The sequence below is a fragment of the Tursiops truncatus genome, chromosome 1 (assembly GCF_011762595.2).
Source record: "Tursiops truncatus isolate mTurTru1 chromosome 1, mTurTru1.mat.Y, whole genome shotgun sequence".
Classification (NCBI taxonomy): Eukaryota; Metazoa; Chordata; class Mammalia; order Artiodactyla; family Delphinidae; genus Tursiops; species Tursiops truncatus.
In genome coordinates this window covers 71119168-71141541 of record NC_047034.1, presented here as the reverse complement: position 1 = coordinate 71141541, position 22374 = coordinate 71119168, and the positions used below count along the sequence as shown (strand labels likewise).

General features: G+C 49.1%; 1 protein-coding gene across 3 annotated transcripts in view; it reads right to left on the bottom strand.

Annotated features, from left to right (window-relative positions):
• IQGAP3 (IQ motif containing GTPase activating protein 3) overlaps positions 1-22223 on the bottom strand; it is a 40453-nt gene extending 18230 nt beyond the window's left edge. Inside the window, exons 1-19 of one of the 3 annotated variants that reach the window (XM_033857135.1) lie at positions 22144-22223; positions 19496-19583; positions 14538-14694; positions 13832-13909; positions 12453-12529; positions 11638-11705; positions 11435-11548; positions 11014-11192; positions 10490-10577; positions 9750-9913; positions 9142-9229; positions 7368-7531; positions 5473-5630; positions 3641-3762; positions 3375-3538; positions 1921-2011; positions 865-1032; positions 633-772; positions 358-528 (exon numbers count right to left, since the gene is read on the bottom strand). In XM_033857135.1, the coding sequence (XP_033713026.1) occupies positions 358-528; positions 633-772; positions 865-1032; positions 1921-2011; positions 3375-3538; positions 3641-3762; positions 5473-5630; positions 7368-7531; positions 9142-9229; positions 9750-9913; positions 10490-10577; positions 11014-11192; positions 11435-11548; positions 11638-11705; positions 12453-12529; positions 13832-13909; positions 14538-14694; positions 19496-19583; positions 22144-22180 (2316 nt within the window). In that variant the 5' untranslated portion in view covers positions 22181-22223. Of the gene's footprint in view, positions 1-357; positions 529-632; positions 773-864; positions 1033-1920; positions 2012-3374; positions 3539-3640; positions 3763-5472; positions 5631-7367; positions 7532-9141; positions 9230-9749; positions 9914-10489; positions 10578-11013; positions 11193-11434; positions 11549-11637; positions 11706-12452; positions 12530-13831; positions 13910-14537; positions 14695-19495; positions 19584-22143 lie in introns of those variants that run through there. The other 2 variants (XM_033857139.1, XM_033857143.2) reach the window with 2 other exon arrangements.
• Between the last annotated feature and the right edge of the window lie 151 nt (positions 22224-22374).

Sequence of the window (22374 nt, the reverse complement as noted above, 5' to 3'; positions counted from 1 at the left end):
ATGACAGTAACTAGCATTTATACCATGCTCTTGCCTATCTGCCAGGTACTGTTTAGATGTACTTTAGATATTACCTCAGAACGACCCTATAAGGTGGGTGCTACAATTTCCAGATTCCTCGTTTTCAGATGAGGAAACTGGGAGAGAGTAAATAACTTGTTGAGGCCATGCAGCTAACCTGGTGGAACAGGGATTCAAACCCAAGTAGTCTGGGCTCCAGAATCCACGCTCTTAATCACTACTGTTCAGAGGCCAAAAGATCGTCCCAACTCCACTCAGCAAGAAGTAAGTAGGGAGAAAACCCTGAAGCTCAGGTATGTCCAGGCCCTGAAGCCTCAGATGGCCAGAGCCTGCTACCTGGATTTTGATGATTGCTGGGAGCCAGCTCCTCAGAAAGTGGGAACGCTCAGCAAACTTCTGCCGAACCAGGAAGCTGCGGAGGCGGGCCTGGAGCCGGATAATGAAGCCCACATTGGCCTTCCAGAGCTGTTGGCGGTCGTGGGCAGCGGTGATCTTGGTGATGGCCAACTGCGGAAGTAGGAGAGAGAGCCTTTGGTGTCCTGGTGGTTGGGAGCCCCTCCCGCAGGAAACTTCCCATCCATGAGCCCCCTCCTTTGCAGGGGCCCGCCAACCTGGATCTCCTCCCGAGTCAGGTGGGAGGTGTTGAGGCGGCAGCCGGGGGGTCGCTCCCAGGTCCCCTGGAAGGTCTGCAGATGGAAGTAGTAGGCGGTACCATCCTTCATGTCATGTTGAACCCAGAGCGCTGTATCCCCTAAGCAGAAACCAAGTAAGCAGAGAAGGCTCAGAGGAGGCTAGAGATGGCTGAGGCATGCAGAGAACAGAGGGACATGGTAAGGCCACTACCTGGGCGCCGCTTCTTTGCCATGGCATCTTCCAGGACTTGCTGGTAGCCGTCAGCACAGTCAGGAACCACCCCTCGGAGGCCCACGGAGGGGTTCCTTAACACCCGTTCTGTCTGGGCTGCCTTGCCCTCCTTGATGGCCTGATTGATGGCGGCCACACCAAGAGCCACTAATAGGGGCATTGGGAGGAAGTGGTCAATCTTTCTGAGCCCCTCCCAGAGGCCCTGTCCTGTCTGTTGGGAAGGGATCCAGAGAAGAAGGATACAAAACCACTCTGCCTGATGGAAGGGACAAGGACATCCCAGGATGGACACAGATGAAAAGAAGCAGCATGCAGCTGTGCTTGGAGGAAAAGCTAGCAATCAAGGAAGGCTTCCTGGAGGAAGGCTGTGTAGGGCTGGGCTGGGGCTTGGTAAAAGGAAAGTCAGCTTGTACAGAAGCTCCAGGGCAGGATATGGTCAGAAAGCCTCAAGACAGTCTTTTAGGAGGAGAATAAAGTCCAAGAAGTGGAGGGAGTTGATGCAGCCCCTGCCTTCCAGTCACTCACAGACAGACAGATGGACAGATGGACTCCAGACACTGAAAACTAACACCATCAGCACCCCACACCAGAAATAACACCAGTGTCTATTTGTACTGACCTTGCCTAGTTTTCCTCAAAGCCAACCCCTCTTCGCCAACTTCAAGACTAAACATTCTCTAACCAGAGATGATTGTTGGAACCCAGACTCAAGCTACCAGTAGAAAACGGGATGGGTTTTTGACCCCCATGTGGTTTCACATGCTCACATTGTAGGAGGAAAGTGTACACAGGAAGGCACAGAAGGAGGCAGTGGGTGGACTATGGGCTCTCGACTCCTGAGGATTTCCTGCCCAGCTGACTGCTAGGAAATCCATCCTACGGTCGAAACAGCAGCCCTGTTCTCATTCTGGCCTGCCTCCCCAAAGAGGTTGAAATGGAGAAGGAGGTGACTGGGGAGGCTCCCGCTGAGCCCACGTCTCCTTGCCTCCCCCAACCCCTCTCCCCCCACTCCTGCCCCCACTGCCGCCCATTTACTCCTCTGAACTGTGTTTGTGTCCTGGTTGGCTCTAACCACTTCCTGGCGGATCTCTTCCAGCCATAGCGCAGCTCCAGGATCCCCTGTCACCTGGTAAATTGAGAGAGATGAGACAAGATGAGAGCCCAGGCTGGTCTCCCCAAGCCCAGCTGCCCAGGGGAGCCAAACTGCAGGCCCACTTTGGGAGCCACAGGGTAGCAGTCTCCACTCCCCTCTGCCTACCCTGCGTGGGCATGGCCTTATGGCTCCCTTGGACTGCTGCCAGGTTCACAAGGTTCTTTCCTACCCTGCTTTCAGGCCAAGCATCAGCTCAGATTGGCCACAGCACCCCCAGAACCCTCTTAAACCCTCAGCATCCGCCATCCTCTCAACAGCTCACCTCCCTGCCCTTGTGCCTGAGCCATGTCCAGGGAGAGCCCACGCCGGAGGCCACACTTACCTGCCCCTCCTCCCCATTCCCCTACGCCTCAACTCACAGCTTCTTGGGCCCATCTGACCCTGACCTCCACCCTCTCCTTCCCATTCCTCTCCATGGTCCTCTGCCGCACAAGGCAGTGGGAAGATTGCATGTGACCACGGGGCAAGTGAGCCTGTGCCTGCCACGCTGTAAGGCTTGTTCCCTCCCTTGCTTTAGCCAACCCCAACCTCAGACTCTACTCCCTCCCAGCTCTCTTCATTAATAGAGTGAACGTTCTAAACTAACATTTTATCGAGCACTGTGTTCCAGGCAGTGTTCTAAAGCACTTTCTTATGAACTGAAACTTGCAAAGCACATAAGACAATGCTCGGGAACAGAGTTAGAACTCCATCAACCTTAGCTAGTACTGCTGTCATATTACCTCACTTAAACCCTATAACTGAGACAAGTTCACTATTATCACAAGCTTGTAGGTGAGGGAACTGAGGCCCAGAGAGGGTAAGTAACACGTGCAGGGTCAGGTGCCAGGATGCAACCTGGAGTTGGATGCAACCCGGACAAGGATGCAGGAGTCCTTGTCCTCAGCCACTCTCTACGCTGCCGCCTGCTCTGGATGTTACAGGTTTTAAACCCTGCCACATTCTTCAACTCACTTGGTTTTTACCCTCATTCCAGTAGGTAGGTAGGACCAGGGCATGTGGTATTTTACAGGTGTATAAGGAGAGCTCAGGGATGTTAGGGAATTGCTATAAGTCACATGGTCACTGAGTGTCAGAGCAGGGAATCCAGTCTGGGTTTTCTGGCTCCCAGACCTGTGCTCTTCCCACGCACAAGGCCCCCACCATTCGCTCTGTGCTGACGACCAGAACTCTGCCCTTCTTCCCCATGGTCAGATCAGAACCCCCGCTGCCTCGCATCCCCAGAAGGGACAGTGTCCATCAGACTGGCTTTCCCAGGGTGCATACTGGGCACAGCTCTACCCATAGGGGATATTCTTCCTGCTCTGGTGACCAACCCAGCCAGCCCAAGCCTCACCTGGGCCTTCTGCTTTTTGGCCGCCACGAGGAGGAGATGGTACCGCGGGGCGACAGGAAGGCTGACATCGTCCAGGCCAGCCGCAGGAAGCAGAAGGGAGGAGAGGGTCTTTTCAGGGTTGTTCTGTTCCAGAGCCTCATTGATGAGGCTGACTGCAAGGACCTCTGGGAAAGAGAGATATAGGTGGGCAGAGGGCCCAGACTTATGGCTAAGGGATGGGGCTGTCCGCATTGGGCCATCTTCCCCCAGTCCTGGACTCCACTCACGATTGGTCTCTTCCTGGACCTGGGCGTTGACCTGACTCACAGTGGCCTGAAGATCATTCCAGCTCAGGAAGGTCCCATCCATTCCATGCACCTGTTGCAGCTTCACCAGAGTATCAAAGTACCTGGTAGCCAGGTGAGTGAGAACGAGGCGGGTAGTATGTGCACCATGAGCCAGAGGTCAGGGGACTACTTTCCTCACTTGACCTCCAGGACGTCACATTCTCCTGGTTCTCGTCTCGCCTTACAGCTTGTCCTTCTAAGTCTCCTCTGCTGGTTCCTCCCTCACTTCTAAATGTTGGAGCATCCCAAGACTCAGTCTTCAGGCCTCTCCTCTCTCCGTGCTCACACCCTAAGTGATCTCACCTAATCTCATGGCTCGAAACACCATATTCTAATGACTCCAAAAAGTACACCAATAGCCCATTCATAAATGCCAGCTGCCTGCTCGGCATCTCCACGTGAACGCCAAAATTCACCGCAAGCCCAGCAGCAAACATCTGAACTCCCGATCCCCCCCATTCAACCTGCGTTTCCCACAGTCTTTCCCATCTTGGTAATTGTTTACTCCAACTTCTCAGGCCAAAAATCTTGGGAGTCATACCCGTCTCCAGTCTCTCTCACACCCCATATCCACCACATAACCAAATCCTGTCAGTTCAGCTATCAGAATATACCCCAAATCTGGCTCCTTTTCACCACCTCCACTGCTACCACACTAGGCCAAGCCTCCATCAACTCTCGCCCAGGTTACTCCAACAGACATTTAACAGGTTTCCCTGCTTCTTCCCTTCTAAACCGGTAGTCGATTCCCGGCACAGCAGCCAAAGCGATCCTGTTAAAAGTAGGTCAGATAATCTCCCTCCTCGCTTAAACCCCCCCACCGTGGCTTCCTTCCTCACTCAGAGTAAAAGCCAGAGGCCTACATGGTCCAGCCTCTGCAACTTCTTCTCCCATTATTTTCCCTCCCTCCCTCCACTCCGCCTCGTGGCTTCCTGGTGTTCTTTGAACACATCAAAGACACTTCTTTTTCAGGGTCTGTGCCCCAGATAGCTCATGGCCATCACTTATGCCTTTTAGGTCTCACTCCAAATGACCCCCCTACCAAAGAAGGCTTCCATAACCATACTATGTAGCAGAGACAAACTGCCCTTACCATGTCCCCACCCTTTATCTGCTTTGCCCTGTATTTTTAATCACCATAGCTCTTCTAATAATTTGACATGTTTGTTTTTTGTCTGTCTCCCTCTACTAGCACATAAGTTAGAGAGCAGGGAACTGTGTTTTGTTCACTGTTGTTTCCCAGCACCTAGAATAGTACCTGGCAGGACTTACCTGGTGGAGCAGTGGTTAAGACTCCGAGCTCCCAATGCAGGGGGACTGGGTTCAATCCCTGGTCAGGGAACTAGATCCCATATGCATGCTGCAACTAAGAGTTGGCATGCCACAACTAAGGAGACTGCTGGCTGCAACTAAGGAGCATATGTGCCACAACTAAGGAGCCTGCGAGCCACAACTAAGACCCGGTACAACTAAATAAATAAATAAATAATTGAAAAATAAAAAGTATCTGGCACATGAGTGGGTACTCAAACCTTTGTGATAAAAGATTAAATAAATGGAGGAAAGGGGAATGACTGTGAACCCACCAACTCCCAGGAGAAACACAGGCCAGGGAACTGCAAATAGACCCAGAGGGTTGGCCTGTGCCGGAGAACAGGGCATCATGCAGAAGGCTAGTCTCCGAGCACAAGAACTTGGACTCTTGACTACATTCCCTCCATCACCCACCCATCCCCTCTCTCAACATGCAGCTAAACCTTAACCTTTCTCACCGTTGAGCATTCTCTCCTTCCACCTCGGCCAGCCCTGTGGCGGGGTTCACCAGACTGCTCCAGAAGCTGCTGGCATCCCTGGCCTCCAGAGCTCGGTTGATCAGGACCACGGCTGAGAGCATCTCCACGGCCACGAAGAGCTCCTCCTGGCCAAGCTCCTACAACAGAGGGAGGGCTGATTCCCTAGTGGGCTGGTGAAGGGCCTCGGGGGTCTGCCTGCCATCCTGCCCCCAAGACTCTCCCACATCCCAGAGTCTCTGTCTCAAAACACCTATGGCCTAATCCATTCACTAATAATTAATCATACTTAATACTTGAGAGTGCTTACTATGTGCTCAATGTATAAGTACTCTGTGCACATTATCAGTTAATTTTCATAACAAGCCAAAGAGGTAATAGGTAAGTATCCCTATTTCACAGATGAACCCATAGTCAAGTAATATAAGTTAAAGCTAACTGCCGGATACCAGAGCCCACATTCAACCAGTGAGCTCTACCTGCTCCTTTCTGGTCCCTACCACACACCAAGAACTGCACTAGGCCCTGGGCACACTGAGAACAAGATAAAGTGGGCTCCTCAGCGCTGTGCTACACACCCAAGGGCCCCTTCCCTGCCCAGTCTTCTCATCCTTCTCAAATATCTGCTTGTGCTGTTCCCTGTCTGGAGCACCCTTCTTGTCCTCTACAAATAGAATGCTGCAAATAATAATAATAATAATAATGATGATGATGATGATGATGGCGGCTAAAAATTTCACGCCAGGCTCACTTCTAAGCACATATGTTAACTCATTTAATCCTTATAACAATCCTATGAAATAAATATATTATTGTTCCCATTTTATATATGAATTGAGGGGCAGAAGAGGTAAATAGTTTGCCCAAGGTCACATAGCTAGGAAGCAGTAGAGCTGAAATTTAACTCAAGGATTCTGGCTCTAAAGTCCACATTAGTCGCTATGCTTTACTTCTTAGGACTTATTTTATGCTTCCTTGTACTATAGTCTCATACATTGAGACCATGAGCTTCCTGAGTGTCGTGCCTGGAGTCGATGCTCTATAGGTGCCTGCTATGGTTAGGATTCTTTTTTTTTTTTTTTTTTGCGGTACGCGGGCCTCTCACTGCTGTGGCCTCTCCTGTTGCGGAGCACAGGCTCCGGACGCACAGGCCCAGCGGCCATGGCTCACGGGCCCAGCCACTCCGCGGCATGTGGGATCCTCCCGGACCAGGGCACGAACACATGTCCCCTGCATCGGCAGGCAGACTCCCAACCACTGCGCCACCAGGGAAGCCCAGGATTCTTTATTGAGTCTCCTCTCTTCCAAGAAGGCTTCCCAGACTTAGCCTGAGTTCTGCCCCTTCCATTTCCCTAGTATGAAGTCATCTCCCATTTACATCATCTACTCCTCCCTGTGTCTCTGCCTGGGCCCTCGGGTGTGTTCTAACTCCTCCAACAGGCTGGGAAGTCCCTACAGGAGGGCCCTATCACCTCACCATCAGAGAAGCTGTATGGACAGGGGGAGGTGGGACAGCAGAGTGGTTAAAAACATAGGCTTCAAGTATATTCAGCTTTGCATGCACTCCCAGCACTGCCAGCCACAGCTGTTTTGGGCAAGTTACTTAACTTCTGTATCTGTTTCCTCATCTCTAAAATGGAAATAATAATACTTATCTCATAGGGTTCTTTTAGGATTAAATGAGTGTTTAAAGCAGTGTTTTCTCAAAGGTATTTGCTATTATAATACACTCAGGATGGCAAGGATGGTAGCCCACCTCCCACCCCTAATCTCTTGCCAGAATCTAAGGGTGCCCTCATGGGTGCTCTGGACTGACTGCTCTGATTCCTCCAGCTCCTTGGGAACCCAAGAGCTGGATCCTCATTTCTAGGGCTTACCCCCTGCTGCTGCCGCTGGAGCACTGCCAGCTCCTGCTGGTACACAGCTGATGCAAAGGGGTACACTGGAGGCAGCTGGGCTTCTGGGCACATCAGCTCCTTCACGGTGTCAGCTGCCACTCCCCTCCGGATGGCTTTGTTGATCCTCTGCACAGCCTGGAGCACTGCAGGGGAGGAGGGAGAGGCTGTACAGGCTGGGCATCCAGTGCCATTTCCACTCTCCTGGCTAACTAGGTTCTGCTGGCGATCTCTGAGGGGAAATGGCTTTGAACCTCTGTGAGGTTCAAAATGCGTTTCTAAATGTTCAGGAGGGAAAGGGGTTGGGTCGCTTTAAGAAGAGGCTCCGGAAGAAGCAATTTGTCAGGCCTAGAAGTTGAGTAGCTCAGCAGGTGGCTGTCATAGCAGAGGTGAATTCCTAGGGTGGTGAGCGTAAGATTGACAGGAGGCTATGTAGCACAACTAAGATGAAGTTAGTCAAGGGGCTCCAGGGACCAAATCTTGATGACAGCGCAGAAGAATAGGGAACTAGCTCCAAGGTGGAGCCATTTGGGCTGCAAAGGGCGAGAGAAAGCTAAAAAGGGGCCCTGGTGTATCTATGTAGTTTTAGTTTTCAAATGCTGGGGCTTATAAAATGCCAAGCAGATATGGGCATTGACATCAAGGAGCACAAAATCCACTGGGGAAAAATAAGGATACAAAATTACCTACATTGCATTGCTGCCACCGCTATGTGAGAGGTACTTCCCCTCCCTGCAAATCCACTGGCAGCGTGGGGGAGGAGGGATGCTAGGGGGAGAGAGTAGGAAGATTTCACAGAGGAGGAGGCATTTGAGGCAGCTCTGCAGGATATTTTCATCTGCTTTCCACTGGTGAAAACGTGGGAGAACTGTAATCCAGAGGACCAGAGGCCTGGCAGTGGGCAAAGCTGTGGGCAGTCAAGGAAGAACAGGTCATCTGACTCAACTGGGCTGGTGGGATGTGAAGAGAAGGGTTGGGGGAGACATTTGGAAGGTCTCACCTACCATGCTGAGGAGATGGGACTAAAGTCTAGGAGAAATATGGAAGGAGCCATGACGGTCTGAAGATGTTCAACAAAGAAGCTAAGATCAGATCTGTGCTTGAGCGATTATTCTGGCAACAGCAAGGAACTGAGCGATAAGCAGGCAGTTAGCCAGGAGCGGCCTGGGGGCTCCATGAGGTAGCCACAGAGAGCCCTGCCAGACAAAGGTGAAGGGTGACTGAGCAAGTCCAGTCGGAGGCAAGCATTCGTGCCAGGTGTGGTTGTCCACAGGCTGCTGCGTGGCGCCTCGGCACTCTATTTCTCTTCACGCCTGCTACCCAGATTGAGCCCCTTGGAGGGAGACAATCGCTAACCCACATTCTTTTAATAAAGAATTATATTTGTATATCATGTTTTTAAGGGAAACTGAGCTGGATCATGAGTTTCTCTCTCATCTGGGCCATCACTATATTTCAGAAGCCAAAGGAACTCAACCAAGTTGAAACGGTCAAAATACAGGGGAGGTGCCTAGAAGGAAACTGCCTGTCCTAGAAGTCCAGCCTGGTGCAGTACTGACTGTTATTATCTCCAGGGCCTTGATGAACTTACCTGTAGCATCCCCCCAGGCGGCCAGGAATAGGGCACACTAGGTGGGGAGCTGGAAAATCGGGCAGCAGTCTACCTTGCTCTACACAGAAGCTGGCAAAGGAGTTACATGCTCTCCCAAGAGCCAGTGACACACCCAGACCAGGTCTCAGTCTGGAGATGACTTACTGGCTTGTTCCTGATCACCCTTTATGTTGGCTGCAGCCACACCAGCTTGGACCTCCTCCTTTTCCAGAAGCTCCACCAGGCCCAGCTCCTGGAAGAGGGAAGAGATGCAGTAGAAGAGAGTCCTCCTGGGACCATGAACATATTTCAGGAGCTGCCAGCATGAGCCCCAGGTCCACCCAGTCACCCACCCTCAACCCCACCTCTCCCCTTTAGGCAGACTAGCCTGGCCCACCCATCCCTCAGAACTCATCTCTAACCTCTGGCTCTTTCTTACCCAGCAAGCACCTGAAATAACAACACAGGCAACACAAATATAGTGTCAGGGAGAAAGTCAACAGCATTGAAAATAAGATTGCTAACTTGAGGCCTCAATTCAGCAATGGGGGAGCATATCACTGCCTACTGGACTGCCCCTGGGTCCCCCCCGGTCAGTATGAGAGATTCTCAGAAGGCAGAAGCTGATCAGCGTGGGCCGTTAGGCTTTGGGGTAATTTAACCATTTAAACATATAGTCAGTACTTACTGAATACAAAGAATTGACAGTGGTGAGGCCCTCCCCCATCCTATAGTCAGATAGAGGAGGTAGCAGGTCATAGACAGAGCCTGACCTGTGCTTTCTGCTCTCTGTCTGAGCTCAGCTGTTCCAGGTACCAGTCTGCAAAGTCTCTCCTCACTCCTTGCAGGGCCAGGACAGGGTCTTGAAGGGCCTCAAGCAAGGCCTCAGGGCTCTGTCTTTCCAAGGCATCATCAACAACTTCTAGAGCCCCATGGACTGAAAAGACCAAGACTCCATAATGGATAGTGTGAGAAAGCCCACCCCTTAATATCCCCAGTTCAGCCCTCTTCCTGCCTGCCCAGGGTTACCCTCACCCCTGCCCCCTGGGCTCCTAGGGCCCAGCCCAAATTCTTCAGCTTGATCTTCACAGCCTTCCCATCTCACTACCCCATACCCTGAGGATATCCTGACCTAAAAAGGTAGAGGCACGCTCCATCCTGGGCTTTCAAGCAGCCTCTCCTGCCCTGATCTCCTACCCCCATCCACTCTCCAAACTCTCTTCTTGAAGGACCCCAGACCAACTGCCCCCATGACCAAGAGCTGAAAAGCCTGCCCCTTTGCCTCTGTCCACTCTATGGATGTCCATTCAAACAGAAGCCTCCTTGACAGCAACCACTTCTCCAGATGTTAACAGACATAAAACAGAGCACACACAGCCTTGACTTTGAACTTCCCTTGAAATAAGTGTTGGCCCAAGTGAGGTCATGGGTCTTCTGGCCTGAGAGAAGCCAACCCCATAACTCCCTAGGCGGGGGCTTACCCTTCAAACCCCTCCTGGCCTTTCTCTCTTACCATTGACATGGTTGATGTTGCCCTGGATTTCAGCCTGAGTTAGGTAGCAGTCATAGATGTCCTGGCTTTCTCCATCATTCTGCAAAAACTACATTGAGAGGGGAACCTGGGAAAACCAATTCAAGCTTTCTTACCCCTCCCTCCCTGTCTATAACTATTTCTTCTTCTGGGGGGTCTTCCAAAGGCCAAAGGTCAGTCTGGTTGGAAGGAATCTGGGGAAATTGTGGGATCTAATCCCCTGGCACTGACACAGTTAAGTTGAACTACCCTTTGGAATCTCCAGTCTAATCTCATCCAGTTCTACATTCCAGTCTCTCAGCCCTGCCCGAGAACATTTTCCCCTATCTTCTCTTTTGAATTCCCATTATTCTCCTGAGTTCCTCTCCTGTTTCTCAAAAATAACTGACAAGTTAGTTTCTCTAGGCAACTTTGGATTCCGGAGACAGGACAAATAGGAGTCCTGGTTTCACTCGAGATTTTCCAGGCCACCCAGCTTTTCGGCCCCGCCATCCAAGGCTCCTTACGCGGTTCCTGGCATTGGCGGCCTTCTCCATCTTGGCCTGGGCCAGCAGCTCCTGGTAGATGGCTGCCAGAGGCTCTCGAAGATTCCCCAGCAGAGCACTGGGATTCTGCAAGGCAGCCAGGGTGTCCTTGACCACTCCTCGCTCCACTGCCTCATTGATGGCAAGAACAGCTGCATGGACTAGGAGGGGACATGAAGACAAGGTCAGGATGCCAGAGCAAACCCCAGTCCAGCTACAGCGTAACCAGCTGCAGACCCCACTCTGACGTCATCCCCTTTTTCCATCCACAGGGGCCAGACAAGCCAGGTAGGCTGTTGGCCCTGCCTATGATGAGAAGTATCCAGGATTTATGCAGGGGCTATAAGGTTCAGAGTCCTCCCATACTCACTGAGCTACCCCAGCAGGGGAGCCTGGTCCCTACCTGCAGCCTCATCCACCGAGAGTTCATTGGCCAGGATGCCCCCGATCTTGCTGAAGGCAGGCAGCTGGAGGCCATATTTAGCTAGTTCAGAGGCCATGTTGCTGAGTTCCTCAGCTGCAATGATAGCACAGATGCCCTTCATCAGGCCCAGAACCCCCAAGACCTGCCCAGACTGTGGTAGCTGGGGAAGGAGCTGGGCTTACCTGTGAATTTCACTTTCCCATATAGATCATGTATCTGAGGGGCCAATCCCAGCCGGAAGAGGAAGAGACTAGGAAACAATGGAAGGCATTGGGGTCTATTCATTTTCACATGCTGACTATAATAGGTTTGCAGGAGATACTATGGGGACTTGGAGATGAAGACCATACAGCACCTGCCCACAAGTCATCCCCCATTCACAGGGAGAGAGGTTATTGTAAGTCAGCACAAGGCAATGCCATAGCAGAAAAATAAGATGCTGTAGGAGCTCTGGAGGGATTGCGAAGGCTTCACAGAGAAGGACACATTTCAGTGGCAGGTCACTGGATGGAGATGGAGGATGGAAAGGGCATAGCAAGCAGAGACCCACTAAGCTAAGGCACAGAGTCCTCAAAGGATGTGGGAAATGAAGTCAGGAAGAGATGACACGATGGACATAGGAACTGGTCAATTACTTTCTATGCTTTAGCCAACTGGTTGCTGATGGCCGGCTGCGAGTAGGACTAAATAGCCTTCTCCATTCACGCTGACGGCATGTGACACTCCAGATGCATCCTAATCTGACTTCCTTGCACCCCGGTCACAAGCTGAACACTCTTCCCTGCCTGCTCTTTCCCTTCATCCACACAGATCACACATAAATGTGCCCTCCAGCATGTACATAAGTCTAAACAAAACTATGTAGATCAAAAATGTCCCTCTGAGAAGTGTTCCCTGTGGTCTATCTTCCATCCTCCCTGCTGCAATGTTTGTTGCTGTTGACTGTTGGTTGCATCCACCTAGAGGAACTTGGATGACAAAAGTCTCGGTCTCTCACCTGAGTGCATGGATGCAGTAGACCACCCGGGGCATATTCTTCTTGTCATAAATGTCCGTGGTCTCTGGCAAGAAGGTCTAGAGGGGAAACCAGCCAATTACTGCCATTGAAGACTTGGAAGCAGCACCAGATATGGAGAGAGGGGCTGAGGAATGGGTTTCTTCTCTGACCTGGGGCTTCTGGGTCAATCTCCCCACTCTTTACAGTCAGCACTGCATCCACACACTCAGTGTAAAAGAAAGGCCTTGGGGACACATGCTAAGCCAAGACCCAGCCACGGACACACAGCCCCAGATTAACCAAACGCCAGACAAGGCTATCAAGGCTACAGGACGCAGGCCACATGCTCCAGGAGAAACAGGCCCCCTTTTCATCCTACAGACACAGCCAGCCTGTGCCCCTCACCTTGGACTCTTGCCAGAAAGGTGGCATGCTGGGAGCTGGCCATGACTCCACAAGGGGCCTAATGAAACACACACTGCCAAGGACTGCAAAGGGTCAGGGCATGCCACCCCTGTCTTCAAGCCAAAGGTCTCTGATCAGTGGGGGCCCCTCTAAGAACTGAGTAACCCCAGGCATGATTTCTCATGCCACCTGGCGACTGTAATGAGGTTTAACCTCAATACCTCTTGGTTACCTTAGATACATAAGAAAAGACCAAATCTAGAGACTTAAAAGTGTTCTAGCCTCACTGAGAACACATGGCCTCTATTGATCTGCCTCTCACCAAAGCATCTGTCTTAACTGTTATTTCCTTGTCTTATAATTGCCTTCTACAGTGAAGAAAAACACTACAGAATCTTATGTCTTAATTTGTATAGTTCTTTATAATTCACAAAAGGAATTCACACAGATCATGTGATCTTCCTGACAACCTTATAAGGAAGACAGGGGAGGGATTACTATCCCCACTTTACAGATGAGAAACAAACTGAGAGTCAAAGAGTGAGAGGACATGCAGCATGTGTCCAGTTGGGGTCCTGGCCTAGGCTTCCAAGTCTACCGCCTTGGGATGTGGTGTGTCCTTGCTTCACACTACGCAATTCTGGTGGAAAGATGGCTGGCCAACATGAGGCCCACCTCCTGCGTTATATAGGGGCCTCACTGACTAATGGGAACAATGGCAACAATGCATCCTGGGCCAGGTTGCCTTCACCTCCCTTCACTTCCCTTACCCACAAGGAAGTGAAGACAGAGACCAAGTAACATGGTTCAAAGACATACAGCCTCAGGGAACTTAAACTCTTAGATTAAGTTCATTTAGAAGACACATGGAGATGAGCACTAAAGAGTGCCAGGGAGATAAAGCATGTGTGTGGTGGAGGTGCGAGTACTGGTGAAGAGCAAAGATGAACCCCAATCCTGAGACCCAATGTTACCGAAGGCAGACCGATGTGGGCTACTGCAGACAGCCAAAAGTTGATGTTGTCTGTGTGACGGAAATGCAAGCCAGTTGCCTAAAAGGGAAGGAAAGAGAAGAGAATCTATTTCCACAGTTCTCAGGGTTCCCTCTGGGTAGAGCCCAGACCACAGCTTGAAGATCAAGGGGTGGGGGCAGAGGACCCTGTGCTATGGATTCCCCATCCCCCCAGGACAGAGACACAAAAACAGAGAGAAACCACCAGGGATGGATGACCCAGTGGGTCATTTGGGAAGGATGGCACAGGGATGGGATTAGCAAGCTAGTAAGGCTTCCTGGAAAAGGGGAGTCCGGAGCTGGGATGGGAAGGAGAGGTGGGTTGGGTTGACTAGAGCAGCATGTCCTGGAAGTAACTTAAGGTGGCAAAGCTCACAAGCCTCTGAGTGTAGACTGTGGGTAGAAAAGTCTGCTTGGAAGTTCTCATATCAGAGGCATCTTGAAGCCCACCTAGCAAATGCCCCTTGCTGCTAAGCATAGTACACACCGCCTAGCTGCAAGGCACCAATTGAAACCCGTTGTTCCAGTGCAATGATTACTAGCACCCATTTTATCCTCAATAGTACCCAGGTTTGGACAATAAATTATATGGTCACCCCACTCTCACAACTTTGAGAACAGATAGTTTGAGAGGAAGAAGGTAGAAAGTAGAGACCTCTGCTCCCCACCTGGTACCGTAGCTGCTCCACGTCATAGATCTTCTTCAAGGGAACCATAGAGGGTGCAAAACAGTGGCCCAGCTTGGCCAGCAGCACTCCGTTCCGGAGGCTCTCTTCCAGCTCCACCGGGGAAGGAAGCTCCTCCTTCAGGCAGGCCTCCATCCAGCTGAGAGCACGAGAGAAGCTTCTCACCCCCTCTGGCAAGCCACAGCACTTCATTCCAACCACAAGACCTTCCCTCCCTCCCTCTCTCCCCCTAGGCAGCCTCTCACTCTCTCCTGCCTCCTGTTCCTGCCCTACTCCCAACTCCGCTCTCTGCCCATTGCCTGGCTGTTCCCACCTTCTCCCAAGCTGCCGCAAACACCTGGATTGGCCTATCCTCAGCCCCCACCCACCCTATACATCTTCCCTGACAGATACTGAAGCTGCCCATCTTCAGTGAGGCTTAAACAGGCTCTTACCTGTTACATGATATAACCTCTCACTCAGTCTGGTTATGCATTTGACTGTTGAACCAAATTGTACCTGCTCACTTCTCTTATTCTGCAAGTTCTGAGAACCCAGGTATACAAAAGTCATGTCTACACAGCACATAACCCAGCTTTGATGATGATGAGGGGAGTAGGGAAGCCCCAGGGTTGAAGCGAGGGGAGCAGCACAAAGGGACAGAAAGGTCACAGCCCTTTGAAGCAGAAGACCTGCTTTCCATGCCATCTCCCTCACTTCACCTCTCTGGGCCTCAGCTGTATAATCTGCAAAATGAAGATATCACCTGTACCTCCTGCTTCAGTGGGCAGCTGCCAGGATTAAATGACGTAATGAATGTGAAAACACTTTGAATATAAATGTAAAGTATTATTATGGCTGATGATTGTATGAGGGAGAGAATAAGGGCTTCTCTGCATATTGGGGCCTATAGGAAAGATCTGTTTTCAAAGAGAGAGCCAGTCACACCTCCCTTCATGCCTTCCCTGACAGAAACACCCTGGTTTTCTATCTACCCCATCCTACCTACTTTCTTTGGAGAACATTAAAAATATGCTATTGATTAAAAGGAAAGAATTAAGCATTTATCCTGTCTTTAGAGCCAACATCCATTCACAGGAAATATGGGATACAGAAGAACAAGTTGAGGGACACAGGAAGTGAATAGACAAAGCCAGAATGTAGGATGTTCTACAGGACAAATGACCCGGTTTCTTCATCAAGTCAATGACATAAAGAACTGTTTATGTCAGTTCCAGATGAAAGAAGACTTAGTAGTACATAACAACCAAATGTAAAATGTGAACTCTTTCAGATCCTTAACTGAATAAGCCAACTGTAAAAATAGATGATTTTTTCAGACAATCAGGAAAATTTGAAGATGGCCTGGGTGTTGATCCAAGGATTAATGGATAACTTAGGTGGGTATTATAATGGTATTGTGGTTATGTAACCAAGTGTCCATATATAGAGATATGTATTAAAGTATGTAAGGGGATAAAAGGATGTGATGTCTTTGTTCACAGATGGCATGACTGTCTTTGTAGAAAATCTGAAAGCATGATACCAGAAAACTTGTGGCGTTTATAAGTGATTATAGCAAGGTTGCAAAAGACAAGGTTAATATATAAAAGTCAATTGTGGGACTTCCCTGGTGGTGCAGTGGTTAAGACTCTGTGCTCCCAATGCAGGGGGCCTGGGTTTGATCCCTGGTCAGGGAACTAGATCCCACATGCATGCCACAACTAAGGAGCCCGTGAGCCACAACTACGAAGCCCGCCAGCCACAACTAAGGAGCCCACCGGCCACGACAAAGGAGCACATGTGCTACAACTAAGAAGCCGGCAAGCTGCAGCTAGGAAGCCTGCAAGCTGCAACTAAGGAGCCCACCTGCTGCAACTAAGACCTGGTGCCACCAAGTAAATAAATTAAATAAATATAAAAATAATAAAATAAAATATTATAAAGCAGAAACTAACACACCATTGTAAAGCAATTATACTCCAATAAAGATATTTAATAAATAAATAAACAAATAAAATAAAAGTCAACTGCTTTCCAATTCACCAGCAACAAACAAGTGGAATTTGAATTAAACACAATACCATTTACATTAGCACTCCCCAAAATGAAATACTTAGGTATAAATCTAACAAAATATGTACAAGATCTACATGAGGAAAGCTACAAAACTCTGATGAATGAAATCAAAGAACTAAATAAATGGAGAGATAGTCCATACTCATGGATAGGAAGACTCAATATTGTCAAAATGTTAGTTCTTCCCAACCTGAGCTATAGATTCAATGCAGTCCTAATCAAAACCCCAGCAAGTTGTTTTGTGGATCTCCACACACTGATTCTAAAGTTTACATGGGGGCTTCCCTGGTGGCGCAGTGGTTGGGAATCCGCCTGCCAATGCAGAAGACACAGGTTCGGGCCCTGGTCCAGGAGGATCCCACATGCCGCGGAGCAGCTAGGCCTGTGCGCCATAGCTGCTGAGCCTGCGCTCTGGAGTCCGCGATCCACAACTACTGAAGACCTCGCACCTGGAGCCCGTGCTCTGCAACGGGGGAGGCCACCGCAATGAGAAGCCCGCGCACCACGGTGAAGAGTGGCTCCCGCTCGCGGCAACTAGAGAGAGCCTGCGCAGAGCAACGAAAACCCAACTCAGCCAAAAATAAATTTAAAAAATAATAATAATAAATAAAAATAAAGTTTACATGGAGGCACACCCAGCTAACTCAGTCGGTGGAGCATGAGACTCTTAAAATTTACATGGAGAGACAAAATACCCAGAGTAGCCAACATGATATTGAAGGAGAAGAGCAAAGCTGGTACGCTAACACTACCTGACTTAGCCACAGTAATCAAGACAGTGTGGTACTGGTGAAAGAATAGGCAAATAGATCAGTGGAACAGAACAGAGACCCATATAAATATAGTCAATTGATCTTTGACAAAGGAGCAAAGGCAGTACAATGGAGCAAAGATAGTCTCCTCAGCAAATGGTGCTGGAATAACTAGACATCGACATGCAAAAAAATGAACCTAGACCTAGACCTTACACCCTTCATAAAAATCAACTCAAAATGGAGCATCAACTTCCAAGTAAAACGCAAAACTGTAAAACTCCTAGAAGGCAACAGGGAAACCTAGATGACCTTGGGTATGGCAATGACTTTTTAGATACAACACCAAAGGCACAATCCTTGAAAGAAATAATTAATAAGCTAGATTTCACTAAAATTAAAACTTCTGCTCTACAAAAGGCAATGTCAAGAAAATAATAAGACAAGCCACAGACTGGGCGAACATATTTGCAAAAGAAAATATTTGCAAAATACACATCTGAGGGAATTCCCTGACGGTCCAGTGGTTAGGACTCGGCACTTTCACTGCCAGGGACCAGGTTCAATCCCTGGTCAGAGAACTAAGATCCCACAAGCCACATGGCATGGCCAAAAATAAATAAATAAAATAATTATTTAAAAAAAGACACATCTGGGCTTCCCTGGTGGCGCAGTGGTTGAGAGTCCGCCTGCCGACGCAGGGGACACGGGTTCGTGCCCTGGTCTGGGAAGATCCCACATGCCGCGGAGCGGCTGGGCCCGCGAGCCATGGCCGCTGAGCCTGCGCGTCCAGAGCCTGTGCTCCGCAACGGGAGAGGCCACAAGAGTGAGAGGCCCGCGTACCGCAAAAAAAAAAAAAAAAAAAAAAAGACACATCTGATAAAAGATTGTTACCCAAGATATCCAAAGAACTCTTAAAACTCAACAGTAAGAAAACAAACAGTCTGATTAAAAAATGGGACAAAGACCTTAACAGACACCTCACCAAAGAAAGATATACAAAGAAGATATACAGATGGCAAAGAAGCATCTGAAAAGATGCTTCACATCATATGTCATCAGGGAAATGTGAATTAAAACAATGGTGAGATACCAATATACACCTATTAGAATTGTCAAAATCTGGAACACCGATAACACCAAATGCTGCTGAGGATGTGGAGCAACAGGAATTCTCATTCGTTGCTGGTGGGAATGCAAAATTGTACAGCCACTTTGGAAAGCCGTTTGGTGGTTTCTTACAAAACTAAACATACTCTTACCATATGATCCAGCAGTTGTGCTCTTTGGTATTTAGCCAAAGGAGTAGAAAACTTACATCTACATAAAAACCTGCACAAGGATGTTTATAGCAGCTCTATTCATAACTGCCCAAACTTGGAAGCAACCAAGATGATCCTCAATAGGTGAATGGATTAATAAACTGTGGTACATCTAGACAATGGAATATTATTCAGCACTAGTAAAAAATGAGCTAGGGAGCAATGAAAAGACATGGAGAAAATTTAAATGCATATTACTAAGTAAAAGAAGCCCATCTGAAAAGCCTACATATTGTATTATTCCAGGTATGTGAAATTCTGGAAAAGGCAAAACTATGGAGACAGTAAAAAGATGAGTGGTTGCCAGGAGTTGGGGGTGGGGGTGGGGGTGCGGCAGAGGGAATGAATAAATGAAACAGAGACTTTTTAGGGTAGTGAAACTACTCTATGATACTATAATGATGGATGGCTATGTCATTATACATTTGTCCAAACTCATAGACTACAGTCTACAACATGAAGAGTGAACTCTAAGGCAAACTATGGATTTTGGAGGATTATGTGTCCAAGTAGGTTCACCAATTGTAACAAACATACCACTCTTGTGGGGGCTGTTGATAATGGGGGAGGCTATGTATGTTTGTGAGGAGGAGGCATGCGGAAAATCCCTGTATCTTTCTCTTAATTTTGCTGCGAACCTAAAACTGCTCTAAAAAATAGTCTGAAAGAAAGAAAAAAAAAGATGCTATTTCAACTTTCCCTTTCCCATAGAATGGACTCTTGTCTTTTTGTATTTGCTTTGGGGGCAGGTGCCTGGGGTGGGCAGGGTGGGAAAGGGAGACCAGAAAGAGGCGGTCGCTCTGCTCACCGCTTGGCTTCCTCCAGCCGGCACAGGTACTCATAGGCGACGTTCTGCCGCCTCTGCTCATCCATTTCCTCAGCTGTGAGGCGTTCATCTGAGGAACCAAGGAGGGGAGCATTAGACAGAGGGCTGTAGCAAGCTTCTTCTTAACAGACTTTCTAAGGCAACTCTGCTCGGAAACCGGAGGCATCTCCCACATGTCTGTCCCCCTAGTCCCAGGACACTGGCTCCAATCTTCTCTCCCATCCAGTAAAGCTTTCCTAGTCAGCACCCTGTTAAAGGGAGGCCTCCCCACCCTTTAAGAGGGGATCCTTCCTGTATTGGAGGCATTCCTTCCCTTTCCCCTCTAGTCATCTTCCTGACCGCCCCCCTTCCAAAACCTACTTCACTGCGCTTCCCTCAGTACCTCCTAGTAGGAATGTCCAGATCCCTCCTTGGCTGGGAACTTAGCTCCTCATTTTATCCCTAATTAGATTCTGAGTTCTCCAAGAACTGTACTTGTGTCATCCTCCTCAGGTACTCTCCCAGAGGCTAGGTTAACAGGACTAACTAGAACTCATCATTCAGCAGCCATTCATTCATTCAATACCTCCTATATGTCAGGCACTGGACTAGTGGACCCCTACTCTCAAGAAGTACAAAGATTATTATTAGAAGAGAAAAACATGTAAGTAAAAAACTTCAACCTGATGTGAGAAGTGCGATCATAGCTCATGAATAGTCTATGGACGTAGACATAGAGAACGGACATGTGGACACAGGGCGGGAAGGGGAAGGTGGGACAAACTGGGAGAGTACGATGGACATATATACACTACCATGTGTAAAATAGATAGCTAGTGGGGACAAGGTATAAAGCACAGGAAGCTCAGCTCGGTGCTCTGTGATGACCTAGATGGGTGGGATGTCGGGGGTCGGGGGAGGTCCAAGAGGGAGGGGATATAGGTATACATATAGCTGATTCATTTCATCGTACAGCAGAAACTAACACAACATTGTAAAGCAATTATACTCCAATAAATAAATAAAAATAGTCTATGGAAGCAGCAGAGGAAGCAAAGGATTCTACCTGTGAGTAGAATCTTAAAGAATGAACAGGCAGAAAGGGAGAAAAGGCAGTTCAACAGAGGGAACCACGTGAAAAAAAGCCACTCACTTGGGTTTAAGTGGAAGGACAGAGAATTTTAAAAGATCACAAAGGTGCATTTACTCTCCCTTTTGGTATAGGTCACCTGAGGAGTAAAATAGTCTCCAAGCTAAATAAAATGCAGACAATCTCTGACTCCCAAACTCAAGAACAGGAAATCCCTGAAATGAGACAGCATTCATATTCTGTCTTAGCCACAGCCTCCTTTTATCCTTTACCCCCCCTTCTCCCTTATCTCTCTAGTCTCCTTAGGGAAGACAATACAAAAGCCGACAAAATGAGAGAAAGCTACACACATACACCAAGAAAATAAAGTCAGAGAGCTTGAAAACAGAGACAGAGCTTAGCAAATGTCTTTGACTCAGCACTTAATGTTGTTCCAACTCTTTCTCTCTTTTCATTATGTTGCATATCCTGCAATATGATTGGGGCAGGGGCAGGGCTTCTTTGAATTGTCAGTTAAGCAAGTTAAAACACACACACAAACACGCACACACACCCCTCCATGTTCAAATTGGAAAGCACTGGCCAATCGCAGGAAATCCATCAGTTCTTCTGAGGGGGGTGTACAAGAAACAAGTTTTGGTTGCTAAGCATGGAAAATAAACCAGTAAGTGAGTGACATCACTTCAGAGTTATGAATTGAGGACTGTGAGAGATGGGCGGGACTTTGTACATACACACAGAGTCTTAAAAAAAAAAAATCAGTTTTCCTGTCCTTTTCAGATCTGGAACTAGCTTTCCTTCAACAGATAGGTGGACGTGGACTTCGCTTTTTGAATCCTAATGGAGAGCAAGGGAAAGGAGTAGATTTTGCTTTTCTTTCAGAAGGTCAGATGGAAACCTTTCCGCGGTCCCATTTTTTGGACCCCAGTCTCTCTTTCTAAAGCAGTGTTTTTGAAAGTGTGGTACTTGGACTACCCGCATCACAATTATGTGGGGTGACGGAAGAAGCACAGCGGTGCTTGTTATAAATGCAGATTATGGGCCCAAGTCGAGACCTATAGTTGCTAAAGCTCTGGGATAGGATTCAGGAATCTGCATTTTAAATTAGCTCCCCGGGTAATTCCGACACCGTAAAGTTTGAGAGGCATTGTCTCAAAGAAGCATCAAAAAGTCAAGGAAGCCCCCGCAGGCCTTTTTAGGCGTCCCGTCCCCCGGTAGCGCTTAGCAAGTATGGTAGCCAAGAGTAACTGCCGAATTTTTAAGGGGCCATCCAGACCACCTACATTCTCCCAGCCCAGGAGCCTCAGAATTTGGGAATAAGTGAGAAAACTCTTTGTAAGCTTTGAAGCGCGACACAGAAGTCGGAGCGTTTCGCAGCTCACAGGTTTACTCCCGCCCGCAGGAGTCCGGACCGAATGCTCCCTCCCCACTGAGCACAGTTCGGCCGCCCCTTGCTTGGTTGGCCCTGCGCCCAACCCCAGCCCCAACCTCTCCCAGGACCCCCGAGTCCCCGACCAGTGGCATCACTGCCGGACCCTTCTCGGCCCCTTCTGGCACTCACAGGTCGCCCGGGACGGGCCCGTTCCTCTCCCCTCCATGTTTCTCCTTCTTCCAGGTTTGAATCTCCCGCCGCCCGGCCACCGCCCCTCATCGTAGCCACAGGCAGACAGGACACGTCCTGTCTGTGCCGCAGGGGCCTCTGGGATTTGTAGTTCCAGGCTTGGGAGGTGCGCCGCCAGATGGGACGAAGGGTACTGTCCAAGACGGGGAGGGGCGCTCCCGGAGGGGAACT